This window comes from Anoplopoma fimbria, chromosome 23, assembly GCF_027596085.1.
Source record: "Anoplopoma fimbria isolate UVic2021 breed Golden Eagle Sablefish chromosome 23, Afim_UVic_2022, whole genome shotgun sequence".
In the NCBI taxonomy this organism is placed as follows: domain Eukaryota; kingdom Metazoa; phylum Chordata; class Actinopteri; order Perciformes; family Anoplopomatidae; genus Anoplopoma; species Anoplopoma fimbria.
Genome location: NC_072471.1, coordinates 2296688 through 2309860, shown reverse-complemented (window position 1 = coordinate 2309860; position 13173 = coordinate 2296688). Strand labels below are relative to the sequence as shown.

General features: G+C 36.7%; 1 protein-coding gene across 1 annotated transcript; it reads right to left on the bottom strand.

The window, feature by feature from the left end:
- Positions 1 to 3649: 3649 nt before the first annotated feature.
- LOC129112818 (proline and serine-rich protein 2) lies at positions 3650 to 8487 on the bottom strand. The gene is made up of 3 exons (XM_054625052.1): positions 8410 to 8487; positions 5871 to 6114; positions 3650 to 5677 (listed from the first exon to the last, which is right to left on the bottom strand). The coding sequence occupies exons 1-3, from the start codon at positions 8485 to 8487 to the stop codon at positions 4164 to 4166; spliced, it is 1836 nt and encodes a 611-aa protein (XP_054481027.1). The 3' UTR covers positions 3650 to 4163.
- Positions 8488 to 13173: the final 4686 nt, after the last annotated feature.

The following is a 13173-nucleotide window of genomic DNA, read 5'->3' as shown; positions in this document are numbered from 1 at the left end:
TCTTACAAATTTAAAAGTATTTTTAAATCAAAATGTTCTATTTTATTACAGCGAGCAAATCCTGTGTCAATGTTCAAAGAGCATCCGACTAATAAAAAAGTGCAGTCTTACTATTTTAAAGAGAAATCAACTAGTTTATCTGTGTTAGAGGTGTATAATTGAACTTCTATGATACTTTAAAAACACAGTTTTAAACCCAAATAGACAGACAAATAACTGAACCAACTCAAGTGTATGACGCCTAAAGTTTTAGAGTTTATTTGTTTTAAGAAAAAGCCAAAATATTCAGTGTTCAGTGCTGTTTTTCTTCCTGGTCTATGCTCTCTTCAAAGCTACAAGACTCCATTGACAAAAACAGTAATTTTACCTCACAGAAGACAGGAGTTGCTGGTCTACCGCTGCCTCAATGGTTATGTTTGTTTGTGTTGTTGTGTCACTTTGGTGAATTTGAACAAACCCTTAAAAACACCAAAGTCACACAACAACACAAACAAACTAACTGATGGAGGCATCAGTAGAACTCCTGTGTTCTGTGAGGTAAAATGAGTGTTTTTGTTAATGGAGTCTGGCTGTAGAAATTGTTGTGTGACAGAAAGGTAAAGAGGTGAAAATATTCTAAATATAGTGTAAACTTAAAGTGATAGTGATCCTTTTAGGTGTCTTAAATACGTCCACAGCAGTACATCTACTGTAGTAATACACTGATTATGTAGAAGTACTTCATACAACCTCACTTATAAACACCACGACTATACCTTTAAATAGAAAGAACTAATTTCCTTTTACATAAAGTAGAGAATGTGTTAAAACTAGATTTTGACTCGCTGAAGGACATTTACGCTCCATTAAGAGTAACAATGGTTAAGCTTAAAGTCATGTTTTTACACACACACACACACACACACACACACACACACACACACACACACACACACACACACACACACACACACACACACACACACACACACACACACACACACACACACACACATTTTCTGTCTCACTCAGCAGAGAAAAGCCTCTGTGTTAAAGTGTTACATAACCGTCTGCAGTCCAGACAGTTTGCTTCTGTGTTGCTGGAGTTCAACGCACAAGAAGTCCAATGTGGAATATGTGAAAGGTCAGAAAAACAAAACTTTATAAAACCTTGTTTCACGAAGAAAACTGGAGAAATCCAAAGTCGCAAAAAATAGCTAATTAAGGCTGTTTATTTGGTGCAGCTACAAGGTGGAAACCATCTTTGTGTGACTGCTTCGAGGACAACGTATTCATGCCAACATTGCCTGTTGAATGCTCCAGTTTGTAACTCAGGCTTTCTGTTAAAGCAGACATTTTATGTAAATATGTTCTCTTTGTGGTGGAGATTTACAGGAGAATATTGTTTAATATGAAGCTACTGTTTCTCAGCCAGGACCAGTAACTTCCTGAAGAGATAATGTCTGTTAAGTAGCTATCTATCACTGAATGAGTTAAAAAAGAACGCAGGCTGGTCTCATCCAGCGTTTGGAGCTATACCTACGAAAAAAAACAATGCGCCGTAATCATTTTCTATCACCGCAATCATGAACTAGGAAGTATAAAGATCGCAAAGACCCACACATGGAAGACGGGTCCAAGAAAACTGTGATCTCTCAGCTCGTATTTCATGATCTTTTCCTGGGTTTTTACAACATTGCTGGTTATTTAAAAGCTACAGAAACAGGTGCGTACCAATCAAATATAATGCTATTCAAATACATAATAGGTACCAACTGGTGGTCATGTGCTAGAGTATTTCCTGCCATGCAACCAGGAAGTGACTGGTGCGCGCCAAGAAATAGTCCGGCACATAAACACCTGCTAAACGGTGAATTATTAGCGAGCTTTTGAGTTGATGGAAGGTTGTTTTTGTTACATTTGGTCCTAGCCACGCTAGCAGTTTCCCCCTGTTTCCATTCTTTATGCTAAGCTAAGCTAACCGGCATCTAACTGTCTGCTAGAGAGCAATCAAGGACATTTCTCAAAATGTCTACCTTTTCTTCAAAGACAAGGAACACATTTTAAGGAAATGTTTACAATTACTTGCCACAAGTAAACAGATATTTATGTGTAAAATATTTAGTGGAGGGCCCCTTTAAGAAACACGCCTCCTCATCACCTTTAACAATGTTCCACTCAGGTGAAATATTCCCCCGACGTGGCCAATCATTGAACAGCACCTGTTCTTTCTCTACATTCCAGAGTTAATTAAAGAAAACCACAATTCAAAAAATAAGTTACTATTATTCTGTTTAATGATTGACATTGACAACACTTTCAACATGATATATATATTAAGCAGAGTATACACAGTTTATAATATGGACATTTAAACAAAAGTCAGAAAGTATAACCAGGCTGTTGTACCGTAGCAGCAAGTCTCACATGATCTTCCCATTTACCACACATACATGCACTTTTTACTTATAAAGTATGTTCTGTATACTCTATATATGCACCATTAGATACTTCAAAATTACTGCAGCTGAACTACAGAGAACCGGAGTCTGTAAACAAAACAACAAAAAGATTCACACAGGAAAAGTACCTTGATACTTTTCTTTGTGGGAACACAATATACTTCAAAAGTTACTGTAGGTGAACTACAGAGGCCGGAGTCTTGTTAAAACACAGTAAACATACACACATACACACACACACACACACACACACACACACACACACACACACACACACACACACACACACACACACACACACATACTCATACACACTTATGCTGGTACAACAGTTAAATAACACACTTGCAAAATGTCCCAAAGTATTCGACAACAGCTTGACAGGAATAAAAACACACAAGTAATCCAGGATGTATTTCCAGACTCTGTGGTTTTCTTAGTGCTTGTTTTTTTTCTACAATGCCATGTGCTCGCCCATCACTAAAGAGCAAAAAAAGTAAAAGTCCTGCCCACAAACCCATTCCACAGTCTGTGGTTTGGTGTGGGAGGTTCGTGGAGTAAAAATACCCTCCAGCTTTACATCTTTCAAGAAAGCTCTTTTTCACTGTGACTTCTGCAGCATTGTTATACCAAGAAGTCAATGGAGATAGTGGAGTAAAGATATATCCATATGCACGTACTTTAAAAACTAACATACAACATAGTTTTGGTCGTTTTCAGAAGTCATAGGATTGCACCCGAGAAAAGTGACTTCAACTTTGTTCGTCCCCAAAGTGCTGACAGAAAAAACAAACAAACAAACACACAAACTTACCGACGACTAAAATGCCCAAAAGAAAACAACAAAAAAAGGCTCCAGAGTAACTTCACAGCCTGCATTTGTATTAACATTAATTTCACTCTGCTGTTAGCTGCTAGAAGGAAAGTGACACCGTAAAATAACATAATATAACTTAAACTGGTTACAGAAGTAACATTGGAAGCTCTTTTCTGAGTTTATTCAAACGATTTGGGTTTTTTAAAAGATTTAAAATCAAATTTCGGCTCAAATACTCTAATAATACTATAATTTGACAACTGTTGCCTTCTTTTTTATTAATTTAACTTAAAAGCTTTTTATTTTAAAATGATTTATTCTCTTTTCCAGATCAACCTGCTGAATTTGCAAAGATTTATGTCTTTAGTATGAACCAAAGGAGTTGGGGTCACATTGTTGGTTTTGGTCCTTTCATTGGAATTTGTTGACAATAACATAACTATTAAATATTTCCAGCCCTTTACTAGAAGAGGTTTTTAGGAAATGGGACCCAGTTTTAAAATGAGGCGTGTTTGTGTCAAACCAAAAGTTTTTTGATTCCTGCAGGAAGATGATTCTTCTCTTTACAGCATCGATTTGCTCCCAAATATCTTCTGTAGAGGTATACAATGTCTTGGATCGGAGGCAACATGAAGCAGTTTATCTGTCCAAACTTTAGTCTTTGCAACAGTTGCACCGTGTCACAATCGTTTGTCAGTTTTTTTTATGGCCAGGAAGTAAGAACTGGCTGTGCAGGTCTATAGTAGGATCTGTCTCCATTCCTTTGTAAGAGTAGGTTTCTTTCCAACCACACCTCGCATTCAGACATACATTGGGAAACTTCTCACATTCCACCTCCACCAGCAGGTACACACCAGAGATTCAGGCTCAACAGGGTTTTGGGACTTGATTTAACCAAGAGTTCATCAAGACTCTTTCCACAGACCCAGCTTCCTCAACGCATCCCTGCGCGATTCGTCCATCGGCCCCCGTCCGGAAAACTGCACCGTGATTCCTTGTGGACGAAACTGGGAGCTGGATCTCCGCCGGTGTTCAGGCGACAAGGCTCGTGGCGCTGGTTTCTGGATGGTAACGCCACTGTGGTAGGAGTTCCGAGTAGGTCTTGGGGCCGGGGTTGGGGCTGGAGCTTTGAAACTCCTTGCCTGGCTGTCTGAAGGGCGATTTAACCCGGTGGTGGGGTTGAAGGATCGGCTCTTTCCCCCATAACTGTTGAGCTCGGTGGGCAGCACCTCTGATTTGGCGGGCAAAGTTTGTCTCTTGTCGATATGGGAGCTGAGGATGTCCGGGAGGTCGCTCCCGGTCATGGCTGCGGGAGAAGGGGTCATGACCTTGGTCTTTCCTCCGTAGTGGTTGAACTCGCTGGGGTTAGCCACCGCAGTTGGAAGGACTTTGGGTTCATGGCTAGATGGAGTTGTAGATTCGCTCCTGGTTGAGACAGAAGGGTTGACCACGATAGATTTCCCCCCGTAGCTGTTTAACTCCAGTGATGTGACTTCAGACGGAGGGGGGAAAGAAGCCTTGTCGTCCAAAGGAGGTGGGGAGAAGTAGCTGCTTTGGCTGACTGCTGGAGGCAAGTGGAGCAGTTGTTTGTTTCTTTCGTCATACCTCCTGAGAGACTCTGACTGCAGAATCTCTGGTTTTCTGTCAACGGGTATCTGACTCTGGCGCGGCGGCGTAACATTGGCTTCTGGCAATTTGATGGTGGTGTCTGTTGCTGGGGGTGCACTGGCCTCCAGAGGTTTGGCGCTGGGTTCAGCATCTGTGGGAGGATTTGGCAAAGTGCCCCCAGCGACGGCGAGGAGCGACATACCCCCGGACATGGCTCGGTTCCTGTTCAGGCCCAGCTTAGACAGGGCCTCCATCCTGGATTTGTCTGGTGAGGGGTCCTTGAAGGAAATGCTGCGAGTGGGAGTATTTGGAGCCCTCGGCTCCGCAGCCGGCTGAGGAGTCTCTTCGTCCAGCAGAGGGTTTGACGTTCCCGATAGGTTCGCCAGCATCTGCGCCCGTCTCTCATTGATGTTCACATTACTCACTGGCTGGTTCTGGTGCTCCTTGTTGCCGTGGATCACGCTGATGTTAGCCGGGAAGCGGGAGGGTTTAGCAGAGGTAGGAGGACCATGTCTAACAGGAAGATCGCCGCCGGGGTTCGGTGGCTTGTCGGACTCATGTCCATGACTACGGAGGAATGAGGAGGGGTGGAAGTTAGAGGTTCCACCTCCCTTGTTATCTGCTATCTGCTGGGCAATCAGGACCGGGGTGGGGATACAGCCTGGGGGATGGTAGGAAGAAGGGTTGTCTGTCTGTCCATAGCTGCCACTTGGTAGTGGAGGGTTGTACTCTGAAGGCAAGCTGTCCATCATGTCACGCCTTGGCTTCATCTCGAAGTGGCTTTGAGGGTTCTGCATCATACTATTAAAATCTGGGAGGAACAAAAGGCAAAGTGAAAATCTGAGAAAAACTACAAGTTTCAGTTCCAGATTACGTCGTTTGATGATTTTAGCATCTTGAGAACAGTTAGCATACAAATGAAAACATACCATGTTGAATATTTCCAATCATTTTTAGACTAAATATAATGAAAAGGCATACAAGGACAAAATGCTGTACGCTACCTGGACTGGTGGGATTGAAGATTGGGTCTTTGGTCTGCACCAGGTCCGGTTCTGGGCGGACCAGGTATATGATATCCTGGTCTTTGGCACTGTGATGTCTGGCCAAGTGAGAGGAAACAATGGGATCCGAGGTTGGGTGTCCATCAACTGGCTCATGGCTCTCATCCAAGGACTCGATGGTCTTCTCGAAGAACTTGAGGCACTCCCGCTCCTCCTGGCTCAGGTACCGCAGCGTATCATCTTCCTGTCAAAGGGGGAAAAAGAAATTAGTTGACATAAGATAAGATAAGATAAGATAATCCTTTATTAGTCCCGCAGCGGGGAAATTTGCATGATGTGATTTGATTATTTCTCCACATGTTTCGCGTATCTTGCCTTAGTTAGGGTCTTTAGCATACAGGCCATCAATCAGTCATGTTACTTACCAATCACCTTAGATACCAAGTAATCAAAACAACTTTTTTCAGTCATTTTGGGTTTCTAAACTGGGCCGAAATATGTTTATGTGATATTGTGCTAAATGAATGAGGCTAAAGCCTAAAGCTTTTAGTAGAGAAAAGACTTTAATGATGACGACAAACTGGTGTGTTTGGCAAATGTAAAGCTATTTTGGGTTTTTACTGAGGTTCTTGGAGTGTCAATAAATAAAGATTAGCTAACATTAACCTAGTAGCATCCAGGGCACAGATTAATACTGCACTATGGCTCTGATTAGTATCTGTACAGATCGATGGACTGTATAACTAACCTCAAACACTTCTCAGATAACGACAGGATACCTGAAAATGCTACGTCAAAGGGTGTACTGAAGAAGTACTGTATTGAACCTCACGTTGTGAACCATCCGCTCTGACTTTTACTCATACAGTAGCCATGTGTACAGACCGAACACAGGTCTGTTTGTTCCCGCATCCCAACCCTCCAAACGTCTTTCTGAAACCCTAAATTTAACTCAAACGCGCCTCTCTTCTCGCCTCTCGCCATCTGTGCTTCACCTACAAGGTTACCTGTCCACCTCCACACAGGTCTACCACTAAAGAGTAACTCAATGAGATATCTAATAACAAAACACAGTGACTTTTAATTTTACTACTTCCATTTGAGGTCTTTTTTTCTGGTAAAGATCAAGTCCACATTTTTAAGCCAAACCAGATGGGAAATAATCCCCTGTAACAATGTGGTATGGACCGAGCCAAAAACAATAGTATTACATAACATGTTAAACTTAAGTGAGCATGTATTTGCAGTCAAATCTGTTCAAATACTTGTTTTGTTTAAGTTTATTCTTGATATACAGAGATGAGAGAGGTTTTAATCTTCTTGCCATCTCATTCTCAGAGAGAAAAAGAATAAGAGTACTTCCCAAAACTGAACCAACCATTTTGTACTAGTTCAGTGAAATTACAAACTTTAAGGCAAAGCTGAAATAACTATTTTTTCTTAAAAGTATACAGAACCTTAGTGACATTGTTCAGACAAATGGACAACAGAGTGTTTGACAATGTTTTGATCTCAGGCCGTGTTTTACTGTAATTACACAGCCACCAGACCGAAGAAAGCTGCTTATTTCAGAGCTATTTCAAGGTGATGACCTTCAGCTTGCGGTTGACATTGGTTTATTGCTGACATTACGAGGCCTTGTTTTTGCTTTTGCACTTACAGATGCACACAAAGACACCTGCAGCAACACCCAACTGAAACCAATAAGAGATAAACACACCGATCTGCTGGTTTCAGGTGAAGTGAATGATGTTTACTGTCACAAAGCAGATCAGGACCTAGAAAACTGCAGCTCAACCGGTTTTTGTTGTGTTGTGCCTTGATAATGAATGTCATCCCCAAAGGCATGCGAGAGGGATTAAGTTGTTGGGCAGGTGTAATTTCTCAGCGTCTGTGGAGACTGAGCGCATTGTGTTTAAACAGCACAGGGCCTCAGTACAGTTTGAATTATCAGCTGTTCATCTGATACGCTGAGTGTGTTCACTTTGTTTAAGGAGACAATAGGACAAGACTACTCTATACTCCAGTAAACAGAGCGTGATGGTGTAATTACACAAACCTGTGTGTCCCCAGTGACCGCCAATAAATCAGCTTTATCTATTCTAGTTGGCAATTATCTAAAACAAACCGATAACAGTATGACGTTTTGGAAAGTATAATTATTTGCTTAGATGAAAAGATTGATACCACTGTCATAACTATACGCTACAAATGAAGCAGCCAGTAAGCTTAGCTTAGCATTACAAGCTAGAATCAAGGAGAAGTTGTTCATTCTGCTTAGTAGTAATTTATTAAGTTAATGTACGCTAATAATGAAGCTACAGCCTGCAGCTTATTAATTTAGCTTAGCATAACGACTGAAAACAGGGAAAAAGTTAGCCTGGTTACGTCGAAAAGTAACAAAATCCATCAACAAGCATGTGTTCCAGAGCTCAAAGGATGTAAAATGCAAGTAACTACATATATGGATGATGTTTTACCCTCTTTAATGACATAAAAGTCTAGTGTTGATTAACTTCAGTGGTTTTCAGGTACTTACGCCTGGCCTGGAGCTTCGACCGCCACCTCCGTTGACCCCGTGGTAGAACTGAGTGTTGCCCTGCAGACGGGCTTCCATGGTGCGAAGGTCAGAGGTCATTCAGGACATGTCATATACAAGGACAAATCCAGAATCACATCTGGTCTCTCTCTCTGAGGAATCATCTCATCTTCTTTTCAAGGAGAGTCTGGAGACACAAAGAGACGGACGAGACGTCAAACAACAGGTTCAGCTGAGCGGAGAGGTCAATCAAGGTCAGAGTGAAATAAATGGGTAAATGTTGACTTTATAATGACCAAAAGAAGACTTACTCAGATCTTTTACTTAAGTAGTATATATATAAAACTGTAAAAATACTCTATTACATGCAAAAATAAATAAAAATCCCACTTAAGTACGAAATTAAGTACAATATCTATATATCCCTCGCAAACATAGTCGGGAGGAAGTATAAAGTAGCAAAAAACTGGAAATACTTCAGTACAAATACCTCAAAATATGTAAACGTAGTCTAAAGTTTACGACTAAACATCACAGCAGAGAGAGACACCTGATGGACCAGTTAACCTGGAACAGGTGGATGTAAAACAGGCTCCTGAAGCCGAAACCGAAGAGGTTTTTTTAGACACATTCCTCTCTGATGCTGCTCTGATAAAGACCTCAGAAGAAGAATTAAAAAAAGAAAGAGTTCCTTGTTGAGGTTTAAAGCCCAAAAGAAAAATATTTGAATGGAAATACCAGAACTTCTGGGTTGGGTACATTTGGGTATGTGGTCCTGGATCAGTGTAGCACCGATAGAATACTTAATCTACTTTAACCAGTAAAACCCCAGATGATTCTATTTGGTTTAAATGGTTTAACTCAGTTTTTGTGGTATTGTGTTTAATATATCATCGACACAGAGCCCATGGGTGGTAAAATATTGGACAATGGGTCACATTGACCCACTGTTAGTGTTTGTTTATTTTATTTTTTCACCCCAAAAAATATGTGGTGATTTTGATCCAGAAATAAAATCTTCTTTATGCTTCTTTTTGGTAAAAAACACAGTTAGTTGTTGTCCCATTGTTTGTGTTACTCTTGCATTTTTAAACCCAATATTAATATCAATTAGACTTTGAGTATAAACATTGATTTTTTATTATTATTTCTAGCTAGCAGAACCAAAGAGTGTTTATTACAAATTTTTTATTACAAAACGATGTGAATGTGTTATATTTGCTGTGCACTTTGGAATATATGAAAATAAAATTGTATATATGCACCTGTGTTTGTACTTAATAATACTGAGCTAATGTTTGCACAAAACTGATGATGCAATGTCTGAACATTTGACCACTATTTATATAAAACAGGCCATGCACATACTAAACTATAGTGAATTATATATATAGACTTTCAGTTAGTTTAAATAAAAGCTCCATCATGTTTTTTCATAGTGACTTACCGAACAACTCCACAGATCTGTCATCATAAAACCAAAAATCCGAGACCATCAGAGAGTCAAGAACAAGATTCCCCCCAAAAAAATGTAGTAGAAGTATCTTAAAAAGTCCAGATGCTTTGCGCGCTTGGTGAGCTCCGTGTGTAATGGCACCACCTTGGCACATTATGCACTGCTTTAAACCCTCCAGGAAACTCCACCCACAGCAGTCAGGAGGGTGTGTGTGTGTGTGAGTGTTTTCATTCAGGTGTGTGAAGTCTTGGGAGGTGACTGTAGTGACACAGTGGAAAGTTATCTCACACACCTACCTCAGAGTTTCACTACAATGTGTTCAGGAGCAGTGGGTCATTTAATTCACCATGTATTGCTATTTTTAGTCGATAGACTCAAGGAGATTTTTCACCCTTGAAAATCCTTCCACAACACTGGTTGTCATCAAAAATATCACTTTTATTTGTGTAAAGTAAACATTGTGGGTTGAAATTCAAAAGATGTGTTCAGGGACATTGGACAGGCTAATAAATAGGACAATATAAATACATAATATTGAAATAAATATATAAATTGATCAGTTATTGCCATGTTGTCTCACAAATAGGAATGCACAATATCTAAACTTGGACGGTGCTTTCAGGTGAAATTGGAAACATTTCTGCCTTTTCAATCAATGCTGGACAAAAACAACGATCCGGCTTTCTATGTCAAAGTTGTGCTGTAATGTAGAGTTTGATATTCATAAATTAATTATTTTCCAAATCTATATGAGCTCTCACTTATAACAATAACCTGTAATAAATTGATAAGATAATGTACCATATAATGACACTGTCAGGAGCTATTCTGTTGCATGAACGTACTTTTACTTTTGATACTTTAAGTATATTTTGCTGATAATACTTCTGTGCTAAAATAATTATAAGTATGTTTTTTTAACATTGAGGTATTGCTGTTTTAGTACAGGATCTGAATACTTCTTCCAGCACTGGTTAAGTCACAACAAAATTGTTTTATCAGCAAGATAACGTATATATTTTACATCAAAACTTTATCTGATGAAATCTGATAATTAAGATAAGTTATCTACTGATATATTAAGATAAAGCACGAATAAAACAATACATATATGTTCAGCACAAAAAAAATGACTTGATAATTCATTAAATACTAATTTTGACTCAAGTGATGTCACAGTGATGATTTGTTTGTTTCTAGCGCCCCCTGCTGGCTGCAGCCTGGAAGCTCATTCCTTCACACTGTGCAGGTTGTGGTGAATTCTTCAGTATCATATTTGGATACGGGTTCTTTTATGGGAATATAAACAATGTCACTCTGAATGTGTATGAAAATTAGATGTCTATTTCAACACTAAGGTCCATTTAGTGGTTGTTTACCAGGTTGCTTCCATGGAAGGATAAAGGGACATGAATACACAGACATGTAAAAGGTGTAAGCGATCATTTTCAATCTTTGTTGTAGTCTTTTTTAATCTCTTTCTTGTCGTTTTTTCGTCTGGTGGCAAAATGTTACTAATAAATGTTACAAGCACAGTGTCCACATAACCAATAACCACTTCTGAAGAGAAATAAGTGAGAATACATGTTTAATTTGTTAATGAGTAATGAGTGATAAGTAATCTATTGCCTTGAGAAGTGAGCTCAACACTGACCATAAAACACAGATAGTCCAGCTACCCATTATGGGAATTATATGGAAAATGTCAAGCACATCAGTTTATTAATTAATCTACACATTGCTTCATTATGACTCTTTTATAAAACCTCCATAAATCCTGCAGTTTTGTCTGAGAATATACTGTATATCTATGACTAAATACATATTCACTAAAATCTCTTGTATTCTTATAATATAACATACAATATAATACATACTTATAGCGTTACATATCATCACACACAGTACATATCCAAATAAACTCTTTAATATAGTAAAATCAAGGTGTTTAATGACGTGATAAAAGAAAAAGTAAAAAGGGACTATTAATATTACAATTTGTATGTATAAATAAAAAAATACAGGCTCTTATACATAACAAATAAGTTAAATTATATAAGAAAAGATGTTATCCAAATACTTTATTTAATATAGTAGAAATACATTTCTACTATAAAATAAAGTATTTTAATATATTTTTTTATAAACATACATTATTTAATAGTCCCTTTTTACCTTTTATCACTTCAAATACTAAAAATAAAGTATTTCTATATTAACTATATTTAATTATTTCTACTATATTTTTTCTTATATTAAATACATAAAAGCCTGTATTTAATATAAGATAGAAATACAAATTTTTTATTTAATATAGTAGAATATTTTTCTTTATCACGTCATTTAACATTATTTAATATATAGAAATACTAATTTTTCTACTATATTAAATAATGTATTTCTACTATATTAAATAAATAAGTATTTCTACTATATTAAATAATGTATTTCTACTATATTAAATAAAGTATTTAATATAGTAGAAATATTTATATTAAATATATATTAAATAAAGTATTTCTATATTTCAAATAAACACATTAATATCCAAATATTTTAATATATTAAATAATGTATTTCTACTATATTAAATAATGTATTTCTACTATAAAATAATGTATTTCTAATATATTAAATAAAGTATTTCTACTATATTAAATAATGTATTTCTACTATATTAAATAAAGTATTTCTACTATATTAAATAAAGTATTTCTACTATATTAAATACATTATTTAATATATTAAATAAAATTTCTTTATTTAATATAGTTTATTTAATTTCTTTTTTTATTTTCTACTATATTAAATAAACTATATTAAATTTCTACTATATTAAATAATGTATTTCTACTATATTAAATAATGTATTTCTACTATATTAAATAAAGTATTTCTACTATATTAAATAATTTCTATATATTAAATAATGTATTTATACTATATTAAATAAAATAAATTTTTTTATTTTCTACTATATTAAATAAAGTATTTCTACTATATTAAATACATTATTTAATATAGTAGAAATACTTTTAAATAATTTCTATTTTCTACTATATTAAATAATGTATTTCTACTATATTAAATAAAGTATTTCTACTATATTAAATAATGTATTTCTACTATATTAAATAAAGTATTTCTACTATATTAAATAATGTATTTCTACTATATTAAATATAGTATTTCTACTATATTAAATAAAGTATTTCTACTATATTAAATAAAGTATTTCTACTATATTAAATAATTATTTAAATATATTTCTACTAGAAAATACATTATTTAATATAGTAGAAATATTT

Coding starts and splice junctions, on each gene's coding strand:
- LOC129112818 (XM_054625052.1), bottom strand. CDS start 8,487: ATGGAAGCCCGTCTGCAGGGCAACACTCAGTTCTACCACGGGGTCAAC. Junction 6,115..8,409: donor GTCGAAGCTCCAGGCCAGGC/GTAAGTACCTGA, acceptor CCCCTTTGACAG/GAAGATGATACGCTGCGGTA. Junction 5,678..5,870: donor CTTCAATCCCACCAGTCCAG/GTAGCGTACAGC, acceptor TGTTCCTCCCAG/ATTTTAATAGTATGATGCAG.